General features: G+C 45.5%; 1 protein-coding gene across 1 annotated transcript; it reads left to right on the forward strand.

Moving 5' to 3' along the window:
• Nucleotides 1–488: 488 nt before the first annotated feature.
• On the forward strand, nt 489–8,921 carry LOC135538316 (alanine aminotransferase 2-like; the record flags this gene model as incomplete). Its single annotated transcript, XM_064964231.1, has 10 exons — nt 489–578; nt 738–846; nt 1,008–1,141; nt 1,346–1,589; nt 2,233–2,312; nt 4,030–4,166; nt 4,389–4,563; nt 4,735–4,890; nt 5,103–5,215; nt 8,220–8,921. Coding segments are annotated over 10 exons (1,338 nt in total), but the record flags the coding sequence as incomplete, so codon positions are not given.
• Between the last annotated feature and the right edge of the window lie 1,617 nt (nt 8,922–10,538).

The raw sequence follows: 10,538 nt of genomic DNA on the forward strand, positions 1-10,538 counted from the left end.
AGACCCCAACTGAGTTTTGTTGGGGGCTCCCTAGCAGCCAGGGACCCTAGGCGTTTGCCTATGTTGCTTATGCCTGGGTCCTGCCCTGCACACACCATAAATATATATATTTTTATTCAGGTTATCAAACCAGGATGTGGGTGTTAAATTCTAGTAAATGTTAGCTTTCTCAAAAATGATTAAACTGCATATAACGTCTTGAAGGATACATTTTGTCATGTCATACTGATGCATCAACGTAATGATCACGCTGTTTAATCCACTTCTTGATATGCCACACGTGTCAAATGGATGGATTATCTTGGCAAAGGAAAAATGCTCACATACAGGGATATAAAGAAATTTGTGCACAATTTGAGAGAAGCTTTATGTGCGTATGGACATTTCAGCCCATGAAACATGGGACCAACCCATTACATGTTTATATTTATATTTATGTTTATATTTTTGTTCCATGTAGATAAGTCCCCTTTCTGTCTTCTCTACAGGGAGAGCAGAAACCATTAAAGGAAGTTATTGACATTAGCTCAGGTGATTCACACAGGACCGGGATAAAACCAATCTCCTTTGTGCGACAGGTGTGGTCTCTATCTTTCTGTCTCAGTCCCCCACTCGCTCTTCTGCCCTCTCTTTCGCTCACTCACGCTCACTCTTTTCTGCTCTTGCTGTGGATCTGTCTATGACCAAGTATCTTGCAGTCCCTGTCTTCAGCTCTGTGTCTGTGTGCTGTCTGTCAGGTCCTGTCGGTCTGTCTGTACCCTGAGCTCCTGCATGATGACACACTTCCTGTGGACGTCAGGCAGAGAGCCCAGAGGCTGCTGGGAGAGTGTGATGGGGGCAGTGTGGGTAAGTTGTTTATGCGTCATACTCATCTCATCACTTAGGCAGTGAATACAGCAATAGGCCTACTTATGGTATGTTTGGTTTAAATGATGTTGAAGGGTATATTTGTTTTAGTAATTGATCTGGTTGGTTGATTGATTCATGAATTGGCTGTTTTGTAATAGGTTCATACACAGACCCCTGTGGGCTGCCTCATGTTCAGCGTAGCGTTGCAGAGTTCATCACTGGTCGAGACGGAGGAGTGCCTTCCCATCCCGACAACATCTTCATCTCTGCTGGCTCACAGATAGCTCTGAAAGTAAGAGTATAACAACCCCAGATCTTCACTCTAAACTGTACGACCATGTCTACTGTAGACTTCTATTTTCAATATATATATTGGTAAGATTGTACAGCCTGCAGGTATAATGCACTATGATGCAGTTATAATGCATAGTAAGATTTGTGATGAGCATTTATGACACCCTTATTATTCCCCCTCCTCCACACGACCCTTCTACAGGTGATGCTAAAGCTGTTGGTGAGAGGGAAGGGTGTGTCCCAAACGGGTGTGTTGACCCCCCAGCCCTGCCCCCACACCCTGCCCATGCTGCTGGAGGAGGTAGGGGCTGTCCTGGTGCCTTACCAGCTGAGTGAAGAGCAGGGCTGGGCCCTGGAGCCAGGGGAGCTGCACCGAGCCCTCACCGCCTCTAGAGGGCACTGCAGGCCCAGAGCGCTCTACATCAGCAACCCTGGTATCCCCACTGGTCTGTAGTCAAGTTCGGATGTCATTGTGTGCAATGCTTTAAATTGAGTTTATTAAATTATAAGCTATTAAATTGACTTAGTAGTTTGAAGTTTAACAAAGTCTTCAGTCCATAGGCCTTTCTATAGATCCCATTTTAATCGTAGCATGCAGGGCTCTAGCCTTTTGGGGGCCTTAAGTGAGATTCGGTTGACATTGAAGTGAAAAATTAGTTAATTTCCTGTAGTTCACACATTTTTGCTCTGCTGCTTACACATTTATGCAATTTTAAAGCATGTTTTCAGCAGTTCTACAAATTTTGCCATGAGGCGGGGATAGGTTTTTGCAATTTTATAACAAATTTCATGCAATTCTACTCATACGTTTTGACATGACTTAAACCATGATATCTGAGTGAGAGTGCCTAACAAAATAAATGGGGGGGGCCCTGTAGGTCAGGGCCCTGACTATTCTAACTCTCAACAGTAAGCGGCTAGTGTCCCCAAGCAACCACTTATGGCACTTATGCCTCGAGACGGCCCTGGTATTGTGTGATAGCTAGGTGTTTTCTTTGGCAACATGCCCATGAAAGTTTCCTGTGACATTTAATCTTTAAGGTGATATTATCACTATCTCACCATACTGTCATTTTCCCTCCCTAACAGGTCATGTACAGAGCAGGAAATCTATAGAATGGGTGATTCAGTTTGCTGCAGAAGAGAGGCTCTTCCTATTGGTCAATGAGGTGATATTGAGAATTATTAACTTGGTGCAGGCCATACATATGCATTTTTCCCCGTTATAAATCAGACCTGTCCTGAAACTGTGGCTCGTTAACGAGCACTAAAATGCTGATCATTCACCTTTCAGGATAACAATAACGTCATTGTTTGTTGTATACTTTGGAAGTATTCGAATTAGGCCGATGTAGTTTTCTAAAGGCAATAGCAAACTTGATCAAATAGCCTACATTTATTTGGAGGTGATGGAAGAATGTTCAACGTTTTCAGTGACACTTGCCTAGGCTATCTAACAGACAAAAAGTTTATGAAAGACAACCACAATTGCAAATGTCTATGGACCTGTAAACAGACCGTTAGAATTTAATAGGGCCTAATGTTATGCGTTGACTTTTTATCCAACTTATGCTGCAGTGGGGAATCCTAAAACATTGTCTACTTATAGTGGCAGCCTACACACAGATCAACTGTCTGTTCACCTGTTAAATTCTACTGTATGTTATAAACCAAGCTTCCTTTCTGATGCATAGAGCAACATACTTGAAATAATAACGTATCTAATAGGCCCAATTAAATCAGAGATGCGCATGGTCATTTGTGTAGGCTAAGGCTACTTCAGGAACATGAACCCACCAATGCCAGAAAAGGTGAATCATTTATTCTGCAATGGTTATGAAAATATGTATTATGTCTATAAATGCAATATTGTTTACTGGAGAAATTTGGAATGACAGTATTCAGACGTGATCTACCTTTAATAAACTGCATAATAAACTGCACTCTGGAATAGATGAGAGAAAAGTGCATGAAATAGCTTATCTATTTGCTACTGTGAAGGGGGTCGAATTAAACGAGAGATGGGACGAATATCATCCTTGTTGTAGGCCTGTGCTTCCTCGTGAGTTTGAAACCATCACAGAAAAGGTGATGAATTCATTTTGCAATGATCATGGAAATGAAATAAATAGTAGCCTGGAAATACAGCAGATGCCCTTTTCTAATTATTTTTAAATGCAAGTATAAACTAAATAGATTGTCTCTCTTCTCACTAACGGCAAATGATTGCATCTGGTTGGTATATTGTTACAAGTGTGTCCATCATAGGCTAGGCACAGTTTATAAATGAGGTCCTGGGGGTTAGGCTGTGGGTGCAGGTTACACAGGGTGTCCATCATAGGCTACGCACAGTTTATAAATGAGGTCCTGGGGGTTAGGCTGTGGGTGCAGGTTACACAGGGTGTCCATCATAGGCTACGCACAGTTTATAAATGAGGTCCTGGGGGTTAGGCTGTGGGTGCAGGTTACACAGGGTGTCCATCATAGGCTACGCACAGTTTATAAATGAGGTCCTGGGGGTTAGGCTGTGGGTGCAGGTTACACAGGGTGTCCATCATAGGCTACGCACAGTTTATAAATGAGGTCCTGGGGGTTAGGCTGTGGGTGCAGGTTACACAGGGTGTCCATCATAGGCTAGGCACAGTTTATAAATGAGGTCCTGGGGGTTAGGCTGTGGGTGCAGGTTACACAGGGTGTCCAAATATCAGGACTACACTTTGGGTTTGGTAGTGCATGAAAATAACACCCGGTAGGTCTACTTTACAGTTGCCTGAACACCTGTTACACATTAGGATGAGCAGTGGGAGAGAATTGGCTTTTCTCTATGTCACTGTCTCTCACTTTTCCAGCCTTCATCTCTTTACTTGTCCTTCCTGCTCTGTCTAGGTGTATCAGGACTGTGTGTATGGGGAGGGCATGGAGTTTATGTCCTATAAGAGGGTCCTGTTTGAAATGGGTCAGCAGTACTCTGAGATGGTAGAACTGGCCTCCTTTCACTCCATATCCAATGGCATCATGGGAGAGTGAGTCTTGCAGTAGATCCACTTCATCCATATACTATAGTTGGCCATGTCACCAATGTCTGGAGATGATTTATTAAATGAAAAACCAAAATGTTTACAAATTAAAGGCAAATGCTTCGCCCTAATGATTTATAATCATTGTAGCTTTTCTGCCCTGTTAAACTGCTGTGTTCCCTATGTGCCCTATGCCCTTTGCCTCTTGTTCCCCCTGGCTGTGTGTAGGTGTGGGCTGCGTGCGGGGTACATGGAGCTAGTGAATGTGGACCCAGCAGTGATGGTGTTTGGTAAGACCCTCCTGTGTACTGACATCAGTGCTCCCGTCACAGGACAGATCGCCCTAGAAATAATGGTTAACCCTCCAAGACCTGGAGACCCCTCCCATAGCAAGTATACACAGGTACTTATGAGTAAGGAATTCCTGCATTAGTCACGGTAGTCTCCAAAAATTCTTAGTCTCATATTAACTCAAATGTTAAAAAGGAGAAAATCATGACACAGGTTCAGTATTATATATTCGCTGTGTTAAGGTGTCATGTGTTAGTTAATGCTCTCTCTGTCTCCACCAAAGGAGATTCTGACCAATCGGATCACCCTGGCCCAGAATGCTCAGCGGGCTTGGGAGTTTCTGATTGGTCTTCCGAGGGTGAGCTGTCAGCCAGTGACGGGAGGTATTTTTCTCTACCCCCGTCTGAGCCTTCCCCCTGAGGCAGTGGAACAGGCCAGGGTGGGCACACAGACTTCCACTATACCCCTCTGTAGCACCAATACACTGCCGACCTACACATGACAACAGTAAAACTAATATTGCAGTACTAACCTGCAGGTTGTAAAATTATGTTAGGTTAGCTGTCTTTTATCAAGTATCACAGTCGTCATTGGTTACAGGTAATAGTCTTCATCTACTTGTTTTTTTCTCTCCGCTTCCTCTGTCTGTAGTCTGACGGACTGGAGGCAGACGTGCTATACAGTCAGAGCCTACTCGATGAGGAGGGTGTGTGTGTGGGAGCAGGGTGTGAAAATGGGCAGAGAGAGGACAAATACCACATCAGGTAATTGTGAGTGTGTGCGGAGGCACATGGGCACACAGGGGCCAGAGGGGCACAGATATGTTTTGTTAAACAATAGTGCTCAGCATAAGCAGCATGGCTACCACAGCATTCTGTAGCAATACACCATCCCATCTGGTTTGAACTTAGTGGGACTATCATGTGTTTTTCAACAGGACAATGACCCAACATACTTCCAGGCTGTGTAAGCCATAAAATGGAATTGGTCTTTTAGCAAATAGGGCTATCTTCTGTATACCATCCCTACCTTGTCACAACACAACTGATTGGCTCAGCATATATATTCAAGCATGTATATCCCATCTCATTTGGGTTGAGTCTGGGTGATTGTGGAGGCCAGATCATCTGACGCAGCATTCCATCACTCCTTGGTCAAATAGCCTTTACACAGCCTGGAGGTGTGTTGGGTCACTGTCCTGTTGAAAAATAAATGATAGTCCCACTAAGGTCAAACCAGATGGGATGGTGTTTGCTGCAGAATTCTGTGATAGTCATGCTGCTTAAGTGTGCCTTGGATTATAAATAAATCACTGAAAGTGTCACAAGCAAAGCACCATCACACCTCCTCCATACTTTACTGTAGGAAACATACATGCAGAGATAATCCGTTCACCTACTCTGCGTCTCACAACACAGCGGTTGGATCCAAAAACCTCAAATTTGGACTCATCAGATTTTCACTGGTCTAATGTCCATTGCTTATGTTTCCTGGCCCAAGCAAGTCTTGTCTTATTGGTGTCCTTTAGTAGTGGTTTCTTTGCAGCAATTCAACCATGACGGCCTGATTCAAGCAGTGTCCTCTGAACTCTGTAGCATTTATTTGGGCTGCAATTTTTAAGGTGCAGTTAACACTAATGAACTTATCCTCTGTAGCAGAGGTAACTCTGGGTCTTCCTTTCCTGTGGCGGTCCTCATGAGAGCCAGTTTCATAATAGCGCTTGATGGTTTTTGTGACTGCACTTGAAGAAACTTTCAAAGTTCTTAAATGTCCGTATTGACTGACCATGTCTTAAAGTAATGATTGACTCATTTCTCTTTGCTTATTTGAGCTGTTCTTGCCATAATATGGGCTTGGTCTTTTACCAAATAGGGCTATCTTCTGTATACCACCACTACCTTGTCACAACACAACTGATTGGCTCAATCTGTAATGAACACAAGGGGAGACGGAGCTGGTTTCAAGCGCAGGGCGCAGCAGGTGTTTATTGCAAAGGACCACAGGAGGAGGCAGGTAGCTGGGTACAGGGGCAGGCAGAAGGTCATACACAGGAGGAGGCAGGTAGCTGGGTACAGGGGCAGGCAGAAGGTCACACACAGGAGGAGGCAGGTAGCTGGGTACAGGGGTAGGCAGAAGGTTATACACAGGAGGAGGCAGGTAGCTGGGTACAGGGGCAGGCAGAAGGTCATACACAGGAGGAGGCAGGTAGCAGGGTCCAGGGGCAGGCAGAAGGTCACACACAGGAGGAGGCAGGTAGCTGGGTACAGGGGCAGGCAGAAGGTCATACACAGGAGGAGGCAGGTAGCAGGGTCCAGGGGCAGGCAGAAGGTTATACACAGGAGGAGGCAGGTAGCTGGGTACAGGGGCAGGCAGAAGGTCATACACAGGAGGAGGCAGGTAGCTGGGTACAGGGGCAGGCAGAAGGTCACACACAGGAGGAGGCAGGTAGCTGGGTACAGGGGTAGGCAGAAGGTTATACACAGGAGGAGGCAGGTAGCTGGGTACAGGGGCAGGCAGAAGGTCATACACAGGAGGAGGCAGGTAGCAGGGTCCAGGGGCAGGCAGAAGGTCACACACAGGAGGAGGCAGGTAGCTGGGTACAGGGGCAGGCAGAAGGTCATACACAGGAGGAGGCAGGTAGCAGGGTCCAGGGGCAGGCAGAAGGTCACACACAGGAGGAGGCAGGTAGCTGGGTACAGGGGCAGGCAGAAGGTTATACACAGGAGGAGGCAGGTAGCAGGGTCCAGGGGCAGGCAGAAGGTCATACACAGGAGGAGGCAGGTAGCAGGGTCCAGGGGCAGGCAGGTCATACACAGGAGGGGTAGCAGGGTCAACCCAGCATTGGTGCACAGGCAGGGAAAAGGCTAGTAACGTATCAGGTCAGGCAATAGCTAGATAACAGGAAATCCAATAAAGTATAGGCAAAGGGCACCGTTAGTTTTGCCTGCCTGCCTCACTATCATACATGGGAGGAGTAAACACAGGAAAAACAGCACTCCAAAAGCATCACATTACAAACAATACCTCACAATGACGCGGTGCAAAAAAACTGAACTAAATAGTGTATGATAATGACATACAGGTGTGTGAACTAGTGATTAAAATTCAAGTGATTGGGATCTGGAGTGAGCTGCGTTCAGTGGATCGATGTGTTTGAGGAGACGTTACACAATCAGTGTAGAAAATAGCAAAAATAAAGAAACCCTTGAATGAGTAGGTTTGTCCAGACTTTTGACTGGTACTGCATATTTCTCTCTGTAATACTACTTGCCACCTAGTAATTGTATGAAGTTGTCTTTAGCTAGCCCAAATAGGTTCCCAACCTCATAACTAGCTACAAAGACACTTGAGGCTGTCAATAAAGTTAGACAGCTTGTATAACTATCTTAATTGTCATTCCTGCTGGCAAGGTTGGTAGACTTTAGAAAAGCAAGCAATTTCTAAATGTACTGAATAAGACTCAGTCCTTTCATTCTTTACCCAGATTTTATTTTTTTAGTTTCTTTAAAAAAACAAATTCACCAGTCAGGAAAATACAGAGAGCACAAGAGCTATGCTTAGATATACAGAAAAATAAACATATTATTTTATTATTCTTTTTTTTTTTACATATAATTAAGCTTAATGATTGTTTGTTTGAAAAACGCCAAAAGAAGTTATGGACATGGGGGCCTATGATTTGCCCTCTCAGATTTTTGTGGTGCATGACACCCCTGAGTGTGTGAGATTAGTACATTAAAATGATTGTTTGTGCGTCATCCCTCCCAGACTGTGCGTGATGACCCCCTCTGCCACTCTAGAGAAGGTCCTGGCATGCCTCGGCTCGTTCCACCTGCACTTCCTGGACCAGTTCTCCCAGCATGCTTAGGGACCGAGCGCCACAGTCTGCCACAGACATCTCCAGGACAGGGAACTGGACGTTCTGAACGCATTCTACTGGACATATACCAAAGAGAGAGACGAAGGCCCTATAAATTATTGATCATGGGGAACCTCTGAGTAAACAAATGTAATAGGTCTGGACTCCATTTCGCATAAAGTAAAAAATTGTCACACAGCTTAGTTCATTTTTTGATTTGTTATATTATTTTCACTGCATCAGGGATATCATACACAGATGTTTCTGCTTTACAGCCTTCAGTTTGTGTGTAGGTGCCTCTGAGTAGCAAAAAGCAGGTTGGTGATTATTGTCATGAGTCTTGCCCTGAAGGTAAAACTGAGCGTTTTCCGCTAGATGGGACAGCTGCAAAGTCAAAATTGTCTGTATCACAAAATTATCTTTTTAATCTTAATTTAAGGATAGGGTTACGCATTAGTTAGCAGTGTGGTTAAGGTTAGGTTTAACACCTGATTTTAGGACTTTGTGGCTGTGCCAGCTAGTGACTGCTGTGCCAGCTGGTGACCACTCCGCAGAGCTGATTCCAGGGCAAAACTTATGACAATAAATATTAACCTGCTAACAAAACAGTAACTGTGTAAGAACTAAATTCCTTGACATTTTGTGTTTGAGGTTCACATGTATGATATGCATGTTTGGAAAATGGAAACACAGCAATAAACTTCCAAAACAAAAGTGATGATAGAGTTCATATTAACAGTGTTGAATATTAAATTCCGACTCTCCTGGATTGATAGCTTTAGTCTGACACTGAGATAGAGACAATTAGCTCATATAAGTTCAGTCGCTGGTGTAGAAGCAGGCGTCACACTTCCCAGGTTAGAAGGGCCCCCCCAATGGGCTGTGTGTGGAGGCAGGGCGTGTGTGCAGAGCAGGTCTGTGTGGAGGCAGGGCTGTGTGTGGAGGCAGGGCTGTGTGTGGAGGCAGGGCTGTGTGTGGAGGCAGTGCTGTGTGTGGAAGGAGGGCTGTGTGTGGAGGAGTGCTGTGTGTGTGGAGGGAGAGGGCTGTGTGTGGAGGGGAGGTCTGTGTGTGGAGGGAGGGCTGTGTGTGGAGGGAGGGCTGTGTGTGGAGGGAGGGCTGTGTGTGGAGGGAGGGCTGTGTGTGGAGGCAGGGCTGTGTGTGGAAGGAGGGCTGTGTGTGGAGGGAGTGCTGTGTGTGGAGGGGAGGGCTGGTGTGTGGGCAGGGCTGTGTGTGGAGGGAGGTCTGTGTGTGGAGGGAGGGCTGTGTGTGGAGGGAGGGCTGTGTGGAGGGAGGGCTGTGTGTGGAGGCAGGGCTGTGTGTGGAGGGAGGGCTGTGTGTGGAGGGAGGGCTGTGTGTGGAGGCAGGGGCTGTGTGTGTGGAGGGAGTGCTGTGTGTGGAGGAGGGGCTGTGTGGAGGGAGGGCTGTGTGTGGAGGTAGGGCTGTGTGTGGAGGCAGTGCTGTGTGTGGAGGTAGGGCTGTGTGTGGAGGCAGGGCTGTGTGTGGAGGGAGGGCTGTGTGTGGGGGCAGGGCGTATGAGTTGACGGAGCGTTAAAATATATATTTTTTTACTAGTCAAGTCAGTTAAGAACAAATTTTATTTACAATGACAGCCTACTCCCAGACAACCCAGACGATGCTGGGGTAATTTGCGCAGCCCTATGCTACTCCCATCGCAGCCAGATGTGATGCATCCTGGATTTGAACCAGGTAAACCGAACCAGGTGAACCGGGCAAAAACCTTACATTTAACATTAGATTATGAATGCAAAGACAGGGATAGACAGCCATTGGAAATAAAAAAAGACATTATGCTGTCTCAGAAGTATGCTTCCACCTTAGAAGGCTGTAGAGAATATAGCTAATCAGAAGAGAACCAGTGTGCTCTCACAGAAGCTTGATGGTGCGTAAAATCTGCAAATTCAGACAAACAAAATGTGGAATGTGTCTCACTCTAAAATATGTTGCTTAAAGCTCACTTCATTATTTAATGATAGTTATTTTCACTGCATCAGGGACACACACACGTTTCGGCGTTGCAGCCATCTTCAGTGTGTAGGTATAATAACAAGACCACATCAATCAACCCAGTTACGTATGATTAACATTTTACATCAGAAAACGTAGAGGGGGAAATGTTTAGTATTTTCAGAACATAAATGGCTAGCATATTTTTATTCACTGTAGAAATTACAACCCAACAACTTCTCCAACTCGGTTGAGGCGCAGAA

Source organism: Oncorhynchus masou, unplaced genomic scaffold, assembly GCF_036934945.1.
Source record: "Oncorhynchus masou masou isolate Uvic2021 unplaced genomic scaffold, UVic_Omas_1.1 unplaced_scaffold_9398, whole genome shotgun sequence".
NCBI classification, from domain to species: domain Eukaryota; kingdom Metazoa; phylum Chordata; class Actinopteri; order Salmoniformes; family Salmonidae; genus Oncorhynchus; species Oncorhynchus masou.